Source organism: Lissotriton vulgaris, chromosome 4_1 (assembly GCF_964263255.1).
Source record: "Lissotriton vulgaris chromosome 4_1, aLisVul1.2, whole genome shotgun sequence".
Classification (NCBI taxonomy): Eukaryota; Metazoa; Chordata; class Amphibia; order Caudata; family Salamandridae; genus Lissotriton; species Lissotriton vulgaris.
The window spans coordinates 764094217-764116962 of record NC_141691.1 but is presented as its reverse complement, the minus strand read 5'-3'; the positions used below and the strand labels follow the sequence as shown (position 1 = coordinate 764116962).

General features: G+C 48.4%; 1 protein-coding gene across 4 annotated transcripts in view; it reads left to right on the top strand.

Annotated features, from left to right (window-relative positions):
- SIRT5 (sirtuin 5) overlaps positions 1-12785 on the top strand; it is a 165147-nt gene extending 152362 nt beyond the window's left edge. For all 4 annotated transcript variants that reach the window (XM_086965094.1, XM_086965096.1, XM_086965093.1 and 1 more), the window contains exon 9: positions 12269-12785. In XM_086965094.1, coding sequence (XP_086821220.1) covers positions 12269-12341 — 73 coding nt within the window. In that variant the 3' untranslated portion in view covers positions 12342-12785. The remainder of the gene's footprint in view (positions 1-12268) is intronic.
- The last annotated feature ends 9961 nt before the right edge of the window (positions 12786-22746 follow it).

Below are 22746 nucleotides of genomic sequence, written 5' to 3'. Positions count from 1 at the left end.
GTGTCGTGGGGACAACGCCCAAGATGGAGACCCTTTGTCTGTCTCCGACCCTCGAACCAGAAATCCGGTCAGGGGGTTAAGTCACAATGCAACAGCCACCGGTGTCCGCCGCATCAGGGAGAAAGCAACCTCGGAAGACTCGGTCCCCAGATCCGCACAGATAACCAGCTGAGGCGACCTCCTCCGGCAGGCCCCGTCGAGCCCCGGGCTGGCGTATCAAGGTGGCACCGACTCCGCCTCCGCTTTGCGCCTCCGCTCCGCTCCGCTCCGTACAGCTGCTGCTGGACAGCTCCAAGCCTCGTGCGGAGCCGCCGTCGAATCCCACTCCTACAGCCCACGCACCACCACGGGCTTCACACCTCAGGGGCCGATCGCCCCGTCGCGCTCCGAGGGTCGGGAGACTCGCGGCTTCCAGCTCCCCTTAGAGCCGCGCAGCGGGGTTCGACCCGGGCTACACCGGCCAAAATCTCGTCCCCGACGGCGCCAACCAGGCTCAGCAGTCTCTCCACACCTCCACCGCAGGCACCAGGCTCGGTGGCCGCGTGATCCGGGGGGGAATCAGCGACTCCAAGCGGTGCAGAAATTCAGGGGTCCGGGAGCCCTCGGCAAGTGCGACCGCTCAGCCCGCCATCTTGGCCACGCCCCAGCTTGTGCTTTTTAAAGGAATTGGTGCTGCGTTAAAAAAAAAAAAGTTTTTTATTTGGGAAAACATCGGGGAGAGCAGGCAGGGCCAAAGGGAACCCTTAGCCCTTTGTGAATCAGTTACCACTTCCTTTAAGGAATTGGTAACTTGTCTATAGTTTGTGAACAGTATACTGTGGTGACAAACAATTGACACATACCATACTGAATCTCAATTTGAAAGCAGTCACCCCTTTTACGCCCCTTCCAAATTGCAATTCATTATGGGACACAAACCCCGCTTTGAATCCACAGTCCATAGTACACATTCTGACTTGTAAAATGGATGTTGTACATTACATCAAGGAATTTTGTAGTGACAAAGGCAGTGATTTTGTAAATTGCAAGGTTTGTGATTGCAAAATACTTTAGTCCATCTGTCTTCCAGTCTTTAAAGGGTTGGCTGATGGGGTTACATTTTGGGGATTAATCAGTGATTATCCATGCGGCAAGTGGAAAATGGAGAAAAGGAACATTTTGATATATATGTGACCTTGTTGAGATTTGGTTGAGACAACCGAGTCAGGGCGAGAGTAGGAAGAGCAGAGAGTTAGGGGAACAAGTCTGAGATTCTGAATTGGTGACCAGCAGTTTCAGGGAACAGAAGGAGACACTGGCCACAGTATGAATATAGTTGTTAACCGGAGACCAGAAGGAAGGAGAGTGTGCGATGGAAGGTTTACAGAAAGGTGAGAAGAGCATGAGAAAAAGATGGATAGAGGGATGGGATACTTGTGAGAGTTCTGATGAATGGTTGTGAAACAATGTGGAAATTAACAAAATGAACAAGATGTGAAGTTATTGTCAAGCTACTCACTGTGGTCTTGCAGACTTGAGCACTAGTCTGTCCTTTCATATTAGAACACATTGTGTTATCTTGTGTGGCTCATTTTATCTGCCCTACTTGGTTCTCTTATATGATGGGCAACTGGGACTATATTATGTGGCATTTTCTGCGGGATCCATCGTTTGTTGGGTAATTTGTACAGTTCATCAACAGTTTTTGTTTCTACTCCATTGGATCTAAATTTAACTAACAAAAAGTGCAGCTGCTGATTCTTTGCAAAGGTTACCGGCCTACCTTTTAGCTGCTGAATTGCTGTATTCAGGTGTTAACTGGTACTAATGGCCTTTACCCAGACAGTATTCATAGTCGTTACAATGATATTTCTAAAAACAAAAATAGTTTTGTTTTAGATTGCACCGCATGAGTTGCCTTTTCTTGCCACACAATTTTGTCAACCCTGCCGATATTTCAGTCCAGTGTCTGCTAATTGCAGTGGCCCTATTTATATTCCAATATGCGGTATGCTCAGAAACAATTTACACATCTGTATTGATTGCCGTCTAAAACCTGGACATGGGAGAAATAAAACCTATCTATGATGAGCAGAAGGGAGTAATAGTTGATGGCCAGCATTCCTGGCCCGTCGCGCAGCCGGTGCGCCAAATGCAAGCCCGTCTGCGCCTGTCCGCGCTGGCTGGGCCCAGGGGCCACAACCCCTGTTAGTTTTTTAGGAAATAGCATTCTCTATAGCGCCCAAACTCTATATGAGATGAGAAGGGACATTAACCACAATTGTTTACACTCACTGAATATTGTTATCAGTTCCTCCCACTGCCCTTATTGTAACTTTGTGCTTCAACCTCACAATAACTATGCGCCTCCATCTAGTACTCCGTTAAGGATGTTCCTTTTAAATTGCTGCTCGCTCCTTAATCACTCATTTGAATTAGCACTATTTTTAGATTAGCTTAAACCAGACGCTCGATTCCTAACTGAGACATGGCTTCAGGCTGAAGCCGATCCCATCATTATTCAAACCCTTCCACCGAGTTATTTCATACGCAGGGTGGACCATGAGATTGGCGGAGGCGGGGGCTTAGCCATTATATTTAAAGATACTTTTAGTTGCTGGTCCACCACGGACACGCTACCTGATTGTGAGCATGGCCTTCTCTTTAGAGTTCTCACCCACAAGTACCTTTTCCGGCTTACTGCTCTATCGCTCCCCGGGAGCTACAGGGCAATTTCTTACTGCTGTTCCCATGTCTATTGCCAATTTAGCACTAGCCCGAGCTAATTTTACTGTGCTTGGGGATATTAACATCCACTTAGATGACACCTCTAACCATGTAGCCAATTAGCTAACAACGAGTCTTCTGGCATTCCAACTCAGGCAGAAAGGATTTGCCCCCACGCATGTCAAGGGCCAACTTCTTGATCATGTGATTAGTAACCAGCATAATGTTTCTATAGGCACCCCTACTCCATTCCCTTGGACAGACCATTTTTTGATTCCTCTGTTCTGGGAGATGTCTGCGACTGTTCTTTCTCAGAGTGTTACTCCGATACTGGAAAGGAAATGGTCAAAGCTTTCCATCGACCACTGGACCGTGGTTCTTGATGCTACAAGACCAATCAGCGACCCTAACCCCATTCGGGCTAACAACAATTTTAATCTATGGATTCTAAGCTCCCTTGACATAGTACTCCCTAAGAAACCCTCCTACAAGAAAAAAAGACAAAAACAGCTCTGTGGTTTTCTCCCAAGCTGAGGGATATAAAGCAGGTCTGCAGAAGATTAGAAAGAAGGTGGAGACAGAATTTTTCAGAAGCTAGGAAAGCCGACTATAGAGAGGCAATTAGGCTTTTCAAATCCGAAATTAAAACCGTTCAAACCGTATTTTATGAGGAAAAAATTAGTACAGCAGCAAACTCACCCAAGGAGATTTTTCGTATTGCCAAATCACTCTCTACCTTGCCGCAGAAACCCCCGACTACTGAGGGAGCACTAATAGGCTGCAGCAATCTGTTAGAATTTTTCTACCCAAAAGTTCAAAAGATTTGTTTGCCCTTTCTTCCCTCTCATACGGAGTCCACGGTCACTAGTATGAGAGGCCCTCACCCTAAATCCCAGTGCTCTCTAGAGCAATTTCCTCTATTGGACGCTGACTCATTGGATTTATACATCTCTAGGGTACCCTCGGGTTCTCCCTCTGACCCTGCCCCCCCTCAGCCTCTTTCCTTAGTTATGAGTTCCATCCACCCGGTAATCCTTGACATCTTGAATTCTTCCATCACCTCCGGTCTGGTGCCCCCTGCCTGGAAGTGTGCATTGATCGGGGCCCTCTTGAAGAAACCCAACCTGGACCATTCCAATCTGACCAACTATCGCCCGATTTCTCTTCTTCCCTGGCTGAGTAAGCTAATTGAAAAACACATAAATACTACTCTTGTAGATTATCTGGAATCTAACATCTTGCTCCATGAATCTCAAACAGGATTTTGTCCACAGCTCGGGACGGAGACGGCCCTTCTAGCAGTAACAGAGGAGGCAAAGAGATTACTGGACCAGGGCGGCACAGTGGCAATTATCCTCCTAGATCTCTTTGACACTGTTAATCATAACATCCTGTTCTGTTGACTCAAAAACCTAGCAGTGACAGGTACGGCACTTACCTGTTTCTAGTCCTTCCTCAGTGACCGCTTTTTTCAAGTCTTTGAGGGAGTTGCTCTGTCCAACAGGTTGCCTCTTAGTTGTGGGGTTCCTCAAGGCTCATCTTTAAGCCCCACGCTATTTAATATTTTACCGGGTTCACAAAAAACTTGCGAGAGACTACGTCGGGGTAAAGCAGGTTTGTTTTGTAATAGATTTGCTTTCTGCAAGTCAGCCAGTCTGGAAGTAAAATAAGGAGAATAAGGGGACTCCTCTCCGGTGCTCCTAGCGTCGTCTTCCTCATTCACCGGTCGGTCTTCCTCCTTCTCTCCCCGGGCTGGAAGCGTAGGTGGAAGGACTCAGGAACCCCCCCCCCATCCCTCCCCCCCCCAAAATATTAAAGGAAGGGGTAAGTATTCTTGTGTCACGGTGGAAACAAGGGAAGGGAGTGAGGGAGCAACCCAATCCAACCAGTGACACACGGCCATCGGTGAGGAGTGAGGGTGATAGGTTGGGGATTTACACTATGTACAAGCGTCGGTAAGCGGTTGGCGTCTCTACACGTCTGGCCTCTCCCGGCCCAACCTGCGAACCGCTCTCGTACCTGTGTCAGCCACGGTCCTCCTGGAGTGTGGATCAGCGAAACGTGTTCCCGGTGGCCTCTTGGCTTTCCTGTCCACTCTGGGCTTTCCTCCTCTCCTCCCTGGCTAGATGTTCGTCCCTGGCGTCTCCGTTCTCTGTCTCGATCTTGGTTCTTCCTTCCTCCGCTCTCCTCTTGCTCCTTCCAACCTCCAGTGATGGCACACACTGTGTTCCGGTTGTCGTCTTCTCTTATTGGTTAAACGGCGACGACGTACTCACTGTGGGTGGAGTCTGCAACCAGCGAGCTCCAGTTAAAGGGACCACCACTTGATTCCGTGAGGTCCGGTTGGGATGAATGGAACCACTCATCCTGTCGAGGAGAAATAAGAGGTGCAATACCATCACAGGCCTCCCACCAGTCTCTTGTCAGCCCTGTTGTTTCCCCGGGTATGCCCACTTGTGACAAATATTTATATGGATCCCCTGCCATTCGGCATAAAGATCATCACCTACGAAGATGACACTCAGCTTGTAGTGGCATTAAACCACCCGGAGAGGTCATCTTGCACACTAGGTCCCTGCCTAGAGGCGGTAGCCGAGTGGATTGAACTCCCACACCTCAAGTTAAATGGGGACAAAACCGAGTTTATGCTCCTGGGCAACTCTCCTTCACCCAACCCTGCTCTTGTGTAGCCGACTTGCCTTGTCCCTGCCCCATCTCCAAAGGAACCGATAAAGAGCCTTGGCATGTGGCTCGACAGCTCCCTTTGTTTTAATCAACAGGCCACTAAGCTCTCAGCTACCTGTAATGGCCTGATGAGAATGCTGCGGAAGAACCTCCCCCTTCTAGGCGAGAAGGATTATGGTACAAGCCCTTATTCTTTCTCGCCTGGACTATGGGATCGCTCTGTACCTGGGAGCCACCCAGTCCACCAGTCATAAATTGCAAGTGATTCAGAATGGTAATGCCCGCCAACTTCTCCAGATTCCTCGGAGACAATCTGCAAAAGTAGCACTAAGGAGCCTTCACTGGCTCCCAATCTTGGCCAGGATACAGTTTAAAGCCATGTGCTTGGCTCAGACCCATCCGGAAGACCGGTCCGTTCATTACTCACTCCCTTGTCATCCCCTATCACCCCCCTAGGAACCTTCGTTCAAGCCTCGCCTTTCTGGCCACTCCGAAGAAAATACGAAGAACCAGATGGGGTGGACGCTCTTTATCCTTGAATGCATCTAGCCTCTGGAATTCTCCCCCCCTCCCACTCTGCGGAAGGAAACTAATCTGTTGACCTTCCGCAAGCTCCTGAAAATCCATCTCTTCAAGGCATCGCTCTAACATTGCTGTACCTCTGCCGCTCGGTCCGTAGGCCTCAGGGTAGCTACGCGCTATATAAACTTTAATTCATTCATTCATGGAATAGTGGGAATAGGTTTGAGCACAGGAAAATTATAAAACAATTTCAGATTCAAGGTGTGATGCTTTAGAAGAGCTAGGCAAGAATGTGTCTGTCAGAGTTTTGGTTCATTTGACTCCCGTGCTCGTGTTGGAATCAAACAAAAATAGTCAGTCTGTGTCCGTTAATTACAGTATTGATGAGAATTACTTTTCAATCTGTTACTTTTGAATTTAGCAGAGGCATCTGAGGTTTTCACCTGGTGTTAAGTGCCCCAGCTAGAGGCCCATATCGCAGGGTTGTTACATGCAAAATAGAAGTAAGCATAGTTTGTAAGTGTTATTCCCAATTATTTTCAAAAAGGGTATACATCGCGCTCCGACGAAAAAAAATTAAAATAAAATACATTTAAATTGGAAGTTTCTCCGCAACTATATTCATGTGAAAGGCACATTGATGGTAGTGAAAGGCAACAGCCTATAGGCACATTTCTAAGACCTTTTCCAGTTGTCCATCTCATCTTGTTGCTGATAGGGTTGGATGGTACAGCTGCAACATATAGCATTCACTGTCTTCTATAAGACGCCTTGGTCAACTAGATTCTTTACAGTTATTGAAGATATTATGCAAAAAAATGGTATTCAAGGACAGAGGTTTGGTAAAGGGGCACTGGTTGTCAAATTGAGGCTTATCAATGAGAACACTCCATTTATGAAGAATCCGTAGATCTGCCACTGGTGTTTTCTGTTCTATACAGGTGAAGCGTCTTCATTGAGTGTTTTCTCAAATTTAAGGGCCAGATGAGGCATTCACTGCACTACAACTCATGAAGCCAGAATCCTCAAAGGAGTGCTGGGGTTTCTCCAGCCAGATTGCAACCAGGCCTGCCATCTCTTGAGTAAGAAAGAAAGGTGGCGGTAGATCTCAACCTGGAGCTGGAAGGAAAAAAAGCGTGGATTGCGCAGGTCACTTGTAACTGAAACAACTAATTATTTAGTTGAAGTTCCTAGCAGAGACACCAAATCACATCGCATTATTTGAGAACTGGGAATGCCACAATAGAACTCATTCTCTATAATGCCCTTAATATGGAGATATTGCCTGAGTGTTTAAACTTTATATTTAATGATTCGTTTTTAGGCATATGGAGGTAATGGACACGGCAGGGAGAAAACACATATCTTGCCATGCTATCCAGTTGATGTACACTCGTTAAGGAATCCAAAATTAAATAAAATATCTAACAGACATACAGCACTGTTCTTTAGTACTCATACATTAACAATTTCTTACGATGCATGTTACTTAATTCAATGGTAAGCCTCTTTCAAACAAGCAATGGCAAATCCAATAGGTTTCAGCTCAAATACCCGAGTTATTGGCTTTGCCAATGATTTTTTTCCATTTGCACACACGTCAAGCGGCATGTGCACATATGGCTGGTAATCTTGCAGTGGGTTTTCTGATAATGTAAATTCATTCCAAATTCACCACTTTTTTTTCCTGCTCTAACAAGTTAGAAAGGTAAACAGGAAAAGGTGAAAACAAGTAGGTGTGAAGAGCAAAAAAGGAAGCGAGTGGTCTGGCAGCAATTTGCAGCTTCTGCGCCTTCAAGAAACATAAATACTTGAATAAAAAAAATTAAAAAACATGGGTGAGTAACACAGGGAAGAAGGCAGGGGAGGATATAATGAAAAAAGAGCACATTGTGTTGGAGAGAGCAAAGAAACACATGCACTCCAGTGAAGTGCAGAATCTAAATTCATCAACAGAGAGGTCCTCCAGTATCAATTGAAAGGATAAAAATCGTCCTTTCAGAGCACTGTGTTTGCCCCTGGACAAGACTAGGAAGGAAAGTCACCAAATTGGGAGCAACCAACTGAGATAAGCAACAAAGCCATCCATTCATGAGCAAGGGGTGCACTCTAAATATATGTTGTTTTGTAAACTATGGATCTTTGCAACCGACAGCTTACAGTCCTGCCAAGCGTCACGCAACAGGTGTGACGCTCACGCATTTCAGTGCGGTGATCCGCATCACCGCACTGAAATGCATTGTCACGCATTTTCGACCTGTGCCAGGCGCGCCAGCGGCGGTCCTGTGCCCGGGCTCTCTCTGTGTCCTGAGAGAGGTGGTGCCAGCCGCCCGAGTCGGAGTGCTTAAACAGTTAACTGAGACTGCTGCAGCTCTCAGCTCTGAGAGCCGCCCGCTACAATGTATCTGAGTCTCTGCCTGCTGTCCGACTGAGGCTCCTGTTGCCCTGGAAACATATGCGCAAATCATGGCGCGAGTGGCGCCAGCGCGGATACTCAGACTCTGTCCTCGCAGTCAGTCTGCAGGGGGGCCGGGCTGCTCTGAGTCGGATACTCCGCTGCCAATCACGTGTGGCGCACATGGGGCCGGGATTAATCCGGGTGTGCCGGCCGCGATAGTGCCGTCACGTCCGGGTAAGTAGGGGGTCAAATGCTGCGGAGAAGTGGCGGGGAATTACAAGTCCAGGCTGCGCGGCACGAGACGCTGTCTCTCTGAGCGCTATGATGGCCGCACGCCCCACTTACACTGCAGCTCGCACCTTGACCACCTCTGGCAGCTCCTCAGCAGAGCCCCGGCGGCGACAGACAGAGACTCAAAGCTCTGGCCAAGCCACTGCCAGGCCGAGGTCAGAGGACTGCGAGCGTGGCCGTATCGACTCTGGAGTGGACAGAGCTGGATGAAGCAGCAGGCACAGCTGGCAGACTCGTCAGAGTGGCCAGTGTTCTTGCACATCGTCGCTGGGTGGGCAGCGCCAGCAGCTGAGCAAGTCTAGTAAGTCAGTCACTGTTTTATTTATTTATTTATTTTTATGCACTTTGCGGTGCTGCGTCACGCGGACAGTTACCCCGGGTGTCAGAGAGCGCTTCACAATTGGAACAGACAGACAACTGTACTGATACATGAGGAGAAAGTTATGAGGCAAATTATTACACAAAAAGCAAACGTGTTACATGAGGCATTGCAAGAAGTGACAACCGTGAGCAAACAAAATACAAGACATAGCACTGTCTGATCATCCTTCCGGAGTCCGAGAGCCTGCTGCCTTTAGTCATGGTTTAGTTTTACCTAATACCTCTGCAGCACGTGTTATCACAGCAGCTGCTCTGAGTGTCATCTAGGGCTCTGAATAGTGGGTATTATCATCAAGTCCGAAGTCGGGTCAGTGCATGGACATTTGCACGGTGTTCTTCACAGTGTCTTTTTTTCTGATTTGTGTAGTGGCCTGCCCGAAAAGTACTGCTGCTGAAAAACATAACTTGTATAATTTCATGGTTATGATTTCTTTTCCAGTACAGTCCGATTACAGGAGGGAGCAATAGGATTAGTCTCCTTCCATTGCTGGTGCTCTGCAACAGTTTCAAGAAGTTCTTGGAGTTTCTTGTTAATCAGTTGGCTGTAATTTCTGATATTTATAAGTTTGCCACGCCCTAAATGCATGATTTTTGCTCGCGAGAAAGTGTCACTCATAGTCGTTGAAATGTCACTCATAATTTCACTCAAATTTTTAAAATGTCACTAATGGCAATCTGAAACCTTGGCAGCTATGAGCTTAAGCTGTCTATAGCAAGGACCTAAAAGCAATGTATTCTCTGTGCTTAGTGCTTTGAAAGTAGGCATATCATTGCTCCAAGAAACCCATCTTTCAAAAAGAAAAGGCAACAAACATGTCCGCCTAAACATGTCTTTTTTCATTGCTTTGCTAGAATCTGTGGGAAAGATTAAGGTTAGCAATGGACATACAGCCACATTCGGTGTATACATTCCCATTTAATGATAATGATTGCTTTTTTTTCTGACCACTTTCCCATCATTGCAGATTCTAGTCAATGACAAGGTATAGTAGGTGCTGATTTAACCTCAGTACCGGAACCCATGCGAAGCACATTTTCATTAAAAACCAACACCATAGGACTGCAATCTCAGCGTTGACCTTCAACAAACCATAAGAAAAAGATTTCTCATAAGTAACTTCATAAAAACAAGAAAATAGATTACATTCTCCTGGGCCAATCACATTAGGATATAATGCATTAGGTGAAGCTGAGGCATACTAAAATAGTGGATATTGTCCTGTCCCTAGACTCCCTCAAAAGTGTTATTTTATATGCTCAAATTAGTGATTGAAGACACTTGGCACAGTACATGAAGTAGGAAAATCAGTAATTTGTGGTTATTGCATTGGCTTGTTTTATCAGCACCGAAGAAGGGGATGGTTGCACTAACACAGCACTACTTTCGAAAGTGAGATCACTTGAACCTCGATATAGATGGTGAAACTCTGCTTGTACAGGAGGTCTGTACAAGCAGGCCTCTTGTTTGGATACTTGTTTCATGCACAGTTGTCCACTTTCAGACCTCCACTCTCCTTCAGTCTAATGGGAATGAGATCTTCTTTCCTTCTGTTAGACACCATTGCCTTCGGGTGTTTGTATCACTTATGCCTGCATGCCTAGACCTGAAAAGGCCTTTCTGCTTAGTGGTTTATGACCCTGTGACACCCATCTAATGCTTCACTAGTCTTACTTATCCTTTCCCTCCTCTCCATCCTGCCAGCCTTCTCTCAAGGAGTCCCCCTTCTAGCTCTAGAGAATGTGTTCCATCCATGCAATATAACTTTTAGAAGATACTTTACCATTGCAGAGCTCTTTTTTCCTCTTCAGCTATCAGTAGGCAGGTGAACTCTAAGTAACAGAGTGAATCAGTTTACTCTTTCTGCTGCTTATTCTTCCCCCTCCAAACCAAAGTACTGCTTCTTCGGTTGGCAGATAGAAGATGGACCTTTGTAGATCCTTCTGCCTTTGCATCTTCCTCTCCAGGAGTGATGGACTTGCGCAAGAACGTTCACCAGAATGAAACCCCTCCATTCCTTCAAGACAATGTGAAGTCTCTAGCTGCTGTCTTTTTCCTACTCTGGTCATGCACTACCAGTTGTGCACTCTTGGAGGATGTGAGACCATCTTCGAGGCCTAGCAGCATTGTTCCTTTTTTTCCTTTGCTCTTTTTCAGCTTTTGCTCGCTTTGGTTTATGTGGACAGTGTGGTCTGAGGTGTCTCTCTTGGTGTCCCTCTTGGTGTCCTCACTCTGATGGTTGCTTGTTTGACTTTTTCAATCCTTCGTGAGAAACTGCCAAGACGCCCAGTTCTATTTCGGTCTCTTTCTGTCCTTCTGAAAACCTATTAACATTTTTTGCCAGGCACCCATTAAAATAGAGGTTCTTCAAGGACCCTCTGCTTATGTTCATTCATCTCTATTTCTCCTGCATCTCCTTCTTACAATTGTTTATTATGTTTTTCCTAAATTTATACTAGGAGAAATGTGATTTCTGCTATGCAGGAGCCCCTGCTGTTAGTTCTTTGATCTGGAGTTAGATTCCTTCAGAGTTTGGGTTGATGGCCAGGTTCCTATCCTTGGTACACTGGTTGTTCTTGGCTATTTTTGAAAACATGTGTTTTAGGGTTATCTGAGTTACATTGCTGGGGGTCCATATAGGCTTTGTAGCTCTCAGGATGAGTTTTCCCTTATGCCAGAGGTGGGGCTGTGGATGTGCCCTTGATTTTTTGTTAACAATATGTATTGTGCCAAACCTGATCTGAGCACATTGACCTGGAGAACTTGAGATTTCATGGATTTTTGGAGGAAGGGTGTCGTCCAACTACCAGTAGAAGGGACACCAAGATGTGAACGTGTATTAATTGTGTATTGTGACTTTGCCAATAGAAAAAAAACACTCAAGTTTGGATCATGCTGTCCAGTGTTAAGAAGTCCACAGTGAAGGTGGCCTACCTTGCACAACTACTGAAGAAAGCCTCTTTGTACTTGCCTCTGATAATTGTACGACAGGTCGTTTGGGTGTAGTAAGCAGTGAGTGGCTGCATGTGATTTGCCTTACCAAGTATCAGGCTCGTACAAAACTGGTGGAAAAAATTATTTAACAATGTTTAAAGCAGTGCAGGTACAGGCCATGCGAATGTAGATTACAGTAATCTTGAAAGTCATCTGTCACAATTCAAAAAATGTTATGTCTAATTTTTAAACGCTGAAGTAATGTTCAAAATGTATATGTTGTGCGACGATTTTGTTTGTCTTGTTCACATATGATAGAAACAAAATAACCTTAACATTTTGTTTCATTTCAGTTTTCATTTCCAGGGCCCATGCGGAACAACCCTGCCTGAGGCGCTTGCCCGCCATGAAAGCGAAATAATCTGAACCTGAAATTTAACCAGAATCGACAGTGAAATGTAATTGCAAAATATGAAAAAAAGGCTGTGAATTTTATAGTGGTTGATGACATTTGCCCTTCCACAAAAGCGCTTCTAACTTTGGAGATTTAACAAAGATCACTGGCACTATATTGTTCAGTGGGGTCCCACTTGCATGGGGAAAATGGAACGCTAAATTCAAGGACTAATTTTTCTTCTTCAATACTATGCGTTGCCCAACAACAAACTTTTACTATTTACTGCCAAGAAAGTTGTTCTCTTGCACCTGAAGTGAGTCCTTGTCTGACTTGCTTGTGTTTATGGCTATAGATTGGACCTCTCCCATAAGGTTAAGACTAAATGCATGGATAGCTTGTAAGGAACACCTCCTGATTTTCTTTTTTTAGAAACTGATTTACCAGTAAAAATAAAATGTGGATATTTGTGCCACCTCTCAGGTTTCTGAGTGTATCCTTCTGTGTCCTTTACATAGTCTATATTTTCTTGTGTGTTAACAGTACTAAATTGGGCCTTGCCTTACAATTCTACCAAAGCAGTATTCTAGTGACATTTGGAGCTATATGCTGAGCCACTTGCCTCCCCCCACATGTGCTCATCCACGTCTGACACCATGGTGCTGCTGCATATGAGAGTCCGCTACAGGAAGCTCCTGCCCACTAGTTCTAGCGGTCTACTTCTCTGGTTGCCTGGCGTACAGGCAGAGTCACTGCATCTGAGACGTAGAAGAGCAGCGGATACCTGAGAGCAGAGCTCTGCCTTCTGACCCGGCTGCTGTTGCGACAAATCCCCAGTACGCTCGGCGGCCCTGGTGATGTGGGCAGGCATGTACTTTACCAGACCGACTCACAAGGGTACACGCCTTTCGATCACATGGATCTACAAATTCTTCATGGAGGCAACCATGATACTAGGGATCACCAGAATCGATCTACTGGATGCCAAGTAAAGCCTGCATTTCACCTCTAAAGCCTCCATACATTACATTTTAGGAGGACTTTTAACAGGCCTGTTGTCCCCAAGAAGTGGGATTTTGGCCAGATATCAAGGATTCCGGTTAGATGCATGCTCAGACTTGTGATTTGTGTCACCAAATCATTATCTAAATGAGTTTTAACACTGTTATTGTTTTTTTAATTCTGTTTGGACACAGAAACTACTGGTTCGAGGCATATGGGCTGCAGATGGTACATTATGAATAGATCGCCATCTGGTGTTGGGCTCGGATGATTGCACTTTGTTTTTCTCTTGGAGAGTCTTTTGTATCTTGGTGACTCCTCCCTTAGTTGGTAGTGCGCATGGGCATCGGCTCCATCCTTAGATTGTTTTTTTCCGCCATCGGGTTCGGATGAAGATCGAGACGCTCCAGATCAACTTCAGAAGAAAGTGATTTTTCGGCGCGTATTCCCTTTCCAATTCGACGGTATTGTTATCGAACGCGTTCTTTTCCATTCCGACGCGTTACAAATTCAAAATAGAAGAGAAAAACTTGGATCTACGTCGAAGAACAGGAGACCTTTCTCGACGCAGTCAAGCCCGGAGTCCATGGAAAGGACTCCATTCAAAAAATGTCCATCGTTTGGTGCTAAGTTCCCACACAAGGACCTACACGAGGTGTGCAACCTCTGTCTATCGCCTGAACACGAATCCAGGGACTGCGAAGCCTGCGCAGCATTCTCCTCCAAGCTAACGATTAGAAATCGTCGAGCTCGAAGACACGAGGCTTCCAGAATGCAGGCGGAGGCAATCCCGGAGCTGTTCGGAGACGAACAAATCGAGGAAGAAGAGGACCAGTCGGGGTCGGAAGGGGACCAGTCGGAGGTTGAAGAACTCTTCGAGCAACAAACCGTGAGTGACGACGTCCCCTTACCGAAAAACCGACCCCGTGCGGTAACGACCCCGCCCTCGGGCCCGGTCAAACCGCTGAAAAAAGTTTCCGACGCCCCGCCCTCGGGCCCGGCAACGAAACCGAAACTGAAACCGAAGCACTCGGAATCCCACCATGTCGGATCCGAGAAAAGGGCGACATCGACTTCGGCACCGAGGCTACATACAAAGGAGAGCTCGGTATCGAAACATTCCATGTCGAAAAAGAAATATGATTTATCGCCCAAAAGACACTCGATACCCAAAAAGTCGGAATCGAGCAGACATTCGGTGTCGAAAACAGCAAGATCTGAAGATCGAAAACAAAAACAGCTCTCGGAACCAGGACCCTCGGTACCGATTCAAGAGCAACAAACAGATCCCAAACAAAAGATCTTGTTTATTGACCCACAAACTGGGAAAGTGGTCACGAAGAAGAGAAAGAGTGAACAGTCAGAAGATAAACCTCTTCCTTCAAAAAAGAGAACAATGGGGACGAACATAACTCCTCCTGCTTCTCCTCGTCCTAGAGACACACCCTCTTCTCCTATTCCTCACAATAGGCCACATATTCCTACACCCTCCACACCAAGACCAGCTACACCTCAGTCAGATGTAGACAGTGATATAGGGGAGGGAGAACCTCAAGGGGATGACGAATCTATCCCAGATGAGGAAGATCCATGGGAAAATTACGATGTAGGGTCAGATGAGGACAACGACCCAGAGCTATATCCCTCAAAGCCTTCACCACCTGATTATAACACAGGTTTTGTGCAGCTCATTAATAGGGCAGCAAAATATCATAAACTAGATATGCACACAGAACCTCAGATAGAGGATTTCTTGTTAGAGACTCTACCTAGTGCACAGAGAACATCAGGTACTCTTCCTATGCTGAAGGGTCTTCTCACTCACACAGAGGAAATATTCGAAAACCCAGTGAGAGCCAGGGTGTTAAACCCAAGAATCGATAAAAAATACAAAGCGGCTCCAAAGGACCCAATATTTATTAGAGGGCATGTACCTCTAGATTCGCTGGTGGTCTCAAACGCTCGTAAAAGAGCAAACTCATTATCTAGAGGAGAGGCTCCTCCACCAGATAAAGAGTCGAAGTTAATAGATGCATCAGGCAAAAGAGTAGCATCACAGGCAGCGAATAGCTGGCGTATAGCCAATACACAAGCACTACTCGCACGTTATGACAGGGCACATTACGATGAGTTAGAAAAACTTCTCACACATCTTCCAAAAGAACATCAGAAGAAGGCAGACCAATTAATACAGGAAGGTAAAATAATAACCAATACTTCCATTAAGTGTGCATTAGACGCAGCAGACACTGCAGCAAGGTCTATTAACACTAGTGTCATGCTAAGAAGGCACGCATGGCTTAGAATCTCAGGATTCAAACAAGAAGTACAAACAGCCCTACTGAACAAACCATTTGATCAGAAGACATTGTTTGGTTCAAGTACAGACGAGACATTAGAAAAGATGAAGAAAGATACGGAAACGGCTAAGTCAATGGGAGCATTGCAACAGTCAACGCACAGAGGTTCCTTTCGTAGATCCACCTATAGAGGGGGCTCAAAAAACACAGGAACAAATCAGCAATCCACATCTTTCACACCAACATCACCCAGAGGTAATTCAAGAGGTAGTTACAGAGGTAACAACAATAAGGGTAGAGGCCGCGGAAATAATAACAACCGCAACGCCTCAACACCAAAGCAGTGACTTCATAGAACTCCCCCCAGACCACATAACACCGGTCGGGGGACGTCTATCACAGTTCCTACCTGTCTGGGAAAACATCACATCAGACAAGTGGGTGAGACAAATTATCCAACATGGTTATTGCCTAGAACTCACAGCTACCCCACCAAACATCCCTCCCAAACAGCGTCCAATGAGTCAGGATCATCTGACATTGTTAAGAGAAGAAGTGCTAGCACTTCTACAAAAGCATGCAATAGAGAAGGTCCCAAAGGATCAACAAGGAACAGGAGTATTATCTCTATACTTCCTGATCCCCAAAAAGTACTGAAGAAAGGGGACTTTCTTTCTACACTGGATCTAAAAGACGCTTACTTTCATATCCCAATTCACAAAGCCCACAGAAAATACCTAAGGTTTGTGTTAGAAGGACAACACTACCAGTTCAAGGTCCTTCCGTTCGGTGTCACAACAGCACCGAGAGTTTTCACAAAATGCCTAGCTGTGGTGGCAGCACACCTAAGAAGACAACAAATACATGTCTTCCCATACTTGGACGATTGGCTAATAAAGGCCAAATCAAAGGAAGAATGTCTTCACAACACACAGAAGACAATTCAATTGCTGCACCACCTAGGGTTTACGGTGAACTACAAAAAATCACACCTGCAACCAAACCAGATCCAGCAATACCTGGGGGCTACAGTAGACACAGAAAAGGCAATAGCATACCCCAACCCAATCAGAGTACAGACAATGGTCGGGCTAATACAAAGATTTCAACCACAACACTCACTACCAGCACGAGAGTTTATGCAACTATTAGGCATGATGTCCTCTTGCATACTGCTAATACCACATGCCAGACTACAAATGCGCCCACTACAAGAGTGTCTAGCGACACAGTGGAATCAGGCTCAAGGTCAGATTACAGATCTGGTGTTGGTAAACGACCGGACGTATCGCTCTCTGAAGTGGTGGAACACAGAAAACATTTCCAAGGGACGGTCGTTCCTAGAGCCAATTCCACAAGTAATAATAACAGCGGACGCATCGCTCTCCGGATGGGGAGCGCATATGGACAAATACACAGTACAGGGGAAGTGGAGTGCGCAGCAAAAGAAACTGCACATCAACTACCTAGAACTATTAGCAATATTTCTAGCACTAAAAGCTTTCCAAATGCAAATAACAAACAAGGCAGTCCTGATCAGAACAGACAACATGACTGCAATGTATTATATTCAAAAACAGGGGGGGACACACTCTCTCCAACTGTCCAAACTAGCACAGGACATCTGGAGATGGGCCATTCCTCGAAAGATCTACCTGTTAGCGGAACACCTACCAGGAATTCAAAATCAAATAGCAGACATCAATCAATCATCAATCAATCAATCAATCATTGACACTTATAAAGCGCGCTACATACCCGTAGGGTCTCAAGGCGCTGGGGGGGAGGGGGGGTGCCGCTACTGCTCGAACAGCCAGGTCTTCAGCTTCTTCCTGAAGGAGAGGTGGTCTTGGGTCAGGCGCAGGTCGGTCGGGAGGGAGTTCCAGGTCTTGGCGGCCAGGTAGGAGAAGGACCTTCCTCCTGTAGTCGCTCTTCGGATGCGGGGGACGGCGACGAGGGTGTGGTTGGCTGATCGGAGGTGGCGTTTGGGAGCGTAGAAGTTGACTCGGCTGTTGAGGTAGCTCGGGCCTTGGTCGTGTAGGGCTTTGTGTGCGTGGGTGAGGAGGCGGAAGGTGATTCTTTTGTTGACGGGGAGCCAGTGAAGGTCTTTCAGATGTCCGGAGATGTGACTGGTTCGTGGGATGTCGAGGATGAGTCTGGCTGAGGCGTTCTGGATCCGCTGGAGTCTCTTCTGGAGCTTGGCGGTGGTACCGGCGTAGAGGGCGTTGCCGTAGTCCAGTCGGCTGGTGACGAGGGCCTGGGTGACGGTCTTCCTGGTCTCGGTGGGGATCCACCAGAAGATCTTCCGTAGCATGCGTAGGATGTTGAAGCACGCCGAGGAGACGTTGTTGACTTGCCTGGTCATGGAGAGGGAGGAGTCCAGGATGACGCCCAGGTTTCGTGCATGGTCAGTCGGTTTGGGTGCGGTGCCCAGGGCGGGGGGCCACCAGGAGTCGTCCCAGGCGGAGGGTGAGGAGCCCAGGATGAGGACCTCTGTCTTGTCCGAGTTCAGTTTCAGGCGGCTGGTCGTCATCCACTCGGCTACCTCTTTCATCCCTTCGTGCAGGTTGGCTCTGGCGGCGGCGGGGTCGTTGGTCAGGGAGAGGATCAGCTGGGTGTCGTCGGCGTAGGAGATTATGCTGAGGTTGTGTTTGCGTATGATGGCCGCGAGGGGGCTCATGTAGACGTTGAAGAGGGTGGGGCTCAGAGATGATCCTTGGGGGACGCCGCAGATGACTTCGGAGGCCTCTGACTTGTACGGTGGTAGGCGGACTCTCTGTGTTCTTCCGTCGAGGAAGGAGATGATCCATTCCAGCGCCTTGTCCTGGATGCGATGTTGCTGAGGCGCCGTACTAGGGTGCGGTGGCAGACCGTGTCGAATGCCGCGGAGAGGTCTAGGAGGATGAGGGCCGCTGTTTCTCCATTGTCCATCAGGGCTCGGATGTCATCGGTGGCGGCGATGAGGGCGGTCTCGGTGCTGTGGTTGGCTCTGAAGCCGGACTGTGAGGGGTCGAGGGATCCGTTCGTCTCGAGGAAGGCGGCCATCTGCTTGTTGACGGTCTTCTCGATGACTTTGGCTGGAAACGGGAGGAGCGAGATGGGGCGGTAATTCTTGAGTTCGGTGGGGTCCGCTGTGGGTTTCTTGAGAAGAGCGCTGAGTTCGGCGTGCTTCCAGCTCTCGGGGAAGGTGGCGGTGTCGAAGGATGTGTTGATGATGTCTCGCAGGTGGGGTGCGATGACAGCGTCGGCCTTGTTGAAGACGTGGTGAGGGCAGGGGTCGGTCGGTGATCCGGAGTGGATGGAGTTCATCGTGCGGATGGTGTCTTCGGTGCTGATCGGGGTCCAGGCGTGGAGGGTGGTGGTGGGGGGTGGTTGTTCGGTCATGGTGTGCGTTGGTTGGTTGTTGAAGCTGTTGTGTATGTCGGCGATCTTGTTGTGGAAGTATGAAGCGAGGGAGTTGCAGAGGTCTTGCGATGGGGTGATGTCGTTGTTTCCTGCGCTGGGGTTGGAAAGCTCTTTCACGATGTTGAAGAGTTCCTTGCAGTTGTGTGCGTTGTTGTCCAACCGGTCCTTGAAAGCTGTTTTCTTGGCGGCGCGGATCAGCTGGTGGTGTTTCCGGGTGGCAAGTTTGAAGGAGGTCCTGTTGTCCGGTGTCGGTTCCCTTCTCCAGACTTTCTCGAGGGCTCGGCAGTTCTTCTTGGAGCTCTTGAGTTCGTCGGTGAACCATGGGGCCTTCTTGCTGCCGGGTCTGCTGGGCGGGGTCCTCAGTGGGGCGAGTTCGTCCGCGCAGTTGTTGATCCACTTCGTGAGGTTGTCTGCGGCCTGGCTGGGGTTCGCTGAGCTGGCAGGAGGGTGATGGCTCAGGGAGGTGGCGAGCTGGTCTGCTGTGATCTTGTTCCAGCATCTGCGGGCGGCCTGTTTCTGGTGGTGGTGGGACGTCGTTCTCTTGAAGGTGAAGTGGACGCAGCTGTGGTCCGTCCATTGAAGCTCTGTGGCGTGGCTGAAGTTGATGTCTGTGCTGGAAGAGAAGACTGCTTCGAGTGTGTGTCCGGCGAGGTGGGTGGGGGTGGACACCAGTTGCTTGAGTCCCAGGTTGGCGAGGTTGGCGAGCAGGGTGATGGTGTTGCGGTCGTTGTTGTTCTCCAGATGGAAGTTGAGGTCTCCCAGGAGGATGTAGTCGGCGGAGGGGAGGGCATGCGGGCTGACGAAGTCGGCGATGTCCTCGCTGAATTGCGTGCGTGGTCCAGGGGGTCGGTAGGTCAGGGTGCCTCTGAGGGTGGTGTTCGGGTTGGTGTGGATCTGGAAATGCAGGTGTTCGGCGCTGGTCAGGGTGTTGTCGGTGCTGGTCGTGAGACGGATGGTGCTCCTGTGGATGATGGCGATGCCTCCTCCCATCTGGTTGGCGTTTCGGTCCCTCCGGACGATCTTGTAGCCCTCTGGGATTGCGATGGCGATGTCGGGAGCTGAAGAGGCGTTCATCCAGGTCTCCGTGAGGAAGGCAACGTCAGGGGCTGTGGCGTCTAGGAGGTTCCAGAGTTCGATGGCGTGTCTGTGGACGGAGCGGGTGTTGAGCAGGATGCACTTGAGGTGGGTGCTGCTGGTGTTCGTCTTGGCGGGTGCTGGTGCGAGGCTGGTCCGGATGCAGGAGAACTTGCAGGCGTGGCAGCTGAAAGGTCCGTGGGTACCTCGTGGAGCGGCTAGGTGGCATTCTGGGAGTCGGCCGGTGTTGAGTGCGGTGAGGGTGGCGGCGGAGTACGTCAGGCGGGTCGGTCGGGCTCTTCGGGGGCCAGGGGTCCTGGCGCTGGGCGCGGTCCGGTCGCGGACGGGCGCAGACGGGCTTACCTTTGGCGCGCCTTCGGCGCACAAACGGCGCGCCCGCTGCGCGTGACCGCTGCGCGTTCGCACGGTCGCCATTTAAGGCGAAGTGCGCGGGTGGACGGAGCAGCTGGGAGGCGGGAGCGGGGAGGGTACAGAAGAAAAAGGGGCGGGGCTAATGGCGGTGGCGGGAAGCGGGAGCGGGGAGGGAGAGCGGAGGGCGGCGAGGTAGGCGGGCAAGCAGGAAGGAGACAGGCACAATGGGGGTCAAAAACACGAAGAGTAATTGGAACAGAAAAAACAGGCTATAATACAGGTCAAAACACGGAGAGAAAACGGCACAGAAAAAACAAGCAACAATTCAGGTCAAAACGGGGGGAAAAAACAGTAGGAAAACGATCTTGGCCACAGAAAGAAAACAAGCACAAATTTTAGACAAAAACGGGCTAAAACCAAAGGGGAGCGCTCAAGGCGGCAGCGAGGTCGGCGCTGAGGCAGAGGCAGGCACTGGGGGCACACGCAGCAGCTGGTGGCCGTGCGGCGCGGGGGTGTCCCACAAGTGGGTCACACTCACCTGCGTCGCACGGTCGCCATTTAAGGCCAACTGCGCGGGTAGGCGGAGCAGCTGGGAGGCGGGAGCGGGGAGGGTACAGAAGAAAAAGGGGCGGGGCTAATGGCGGTGGCGGGAAGCGGGAGCGGGGAGGGAGAGCGGAGGGCGGCGAGGTAGGCGGGCAAGCCGGAAGGAGACAGGCACAATGGGGGTCAAAAACACGAAGAGTAATTGGAACAGAAAAAACAGGCTATAATACAGGTCAAAACACGGAGAGAAAACGGCACAGAAAAAACAAGCAACAATTCAGGTCAAAACGGGGGAAAAAACAGTAGGAAAACGATCTTGGCCACAGAAAGAAAACAAGCACAAATTTTAGACAAAAACGGGCTAAAACCAAAGGGGAGCGCTCAAGGCGGCAGCGAGGTCGGCGCTGAGGCAGAGGCAGGCACTGGGGGCACACGCAGCAGCTGGTGGCCATGCGGCGCGGGGGTGTCCCACAAGCAGACAGTCAGAACAAGTTCACGAATGGGAGCTGCACGACCAAATACTACAGCCATTCTTCCAAAATGGGGGCAACCAGAGATAGATCTGTTTGCAAATCATCAGAACGCAAAATGCAAACAATTCGCATCCAGGTACCCACACCAAAGGTCCCAGGGCAATGCACTGTGGATAAATTGGCCCAACAAATTTGCTTACGCGTTCCCTCCTCTACCACTAATTCCATTACTGGTGAGGAAACTGCAGCAACACTCAATGACAATGATACTAGTGGCACCCACGTGGGCAAGACAGCCGTGGTTCACCACGCTGCTACAACTCTCACAAGTACCACATCAAAAGCTAAGGTTATTACCCATGCATCTTACACAGAACCATGGAGAAATAATGCACCCAGATCCCAAACAACTGAACCTAGCGATCTGGCTCCTGAGGTCATAGAGTTTGGATATTTAGATTTACCACCAGAATGCATGGAAATCATTAAACAGGCAAGACGTCCTACCACCAGAGCATGCTACGCAGCAAAATGGAAGAGGTTTGCTATACACTGTAACAGTAAGCACATCAACCCTCTGGACGCATCCACTAAACAAATCATTTGCTATTTATTACACTTACAGCAATGTAACCTAGCATATACCTCTATCAGGGTTCATCTAGCAGCCATAGCGGCGTACCTACAAAACAGGCAACACCTGTCACTGTTTAAAGTACCAGCAATTAAAGCTTTCATGGAAGGACTCAAAAGAGTCATTCCACCAAGAAGACCACCTTCCCCAGTCTGGAATCTCAACATAGTGCTTACCAGACTAATGGGGCCACCCTTTGAACCTATGCATAGGTGTGAAATACAATTCCTCACATGGAAGGTGGCCTTCCTCATAGCTATCACGTCACTTAGAAGAGTAAGTGAACTGCAGGCTTTTACGATTCAAGAACCATTTATGCAGCTACACCAAAATAAAGTGGTTCTTAGAACAAACCCAAAATTCTTACCAAAGGTTATTTCAGCATTCCACATCAATCAGTCAGTGGAATTACCGGTTTTCTTTCCAAAACCACAAACAGTAGCGGAAAGAGCCCTACATACACTGGATGTTAGGAGGGCCATATTGTACTATATAGAAAGAACACAAACTTTCAGAAAGACAAAACCGCTATTTGTTGCGTTTTCTCCCACACATAAAGGCAATCCCATCTCCAAAGCGGGCATTGCCAGATGGATTGTAAAATGCATTCAAATATGCTACTTAAAGGCAAAGA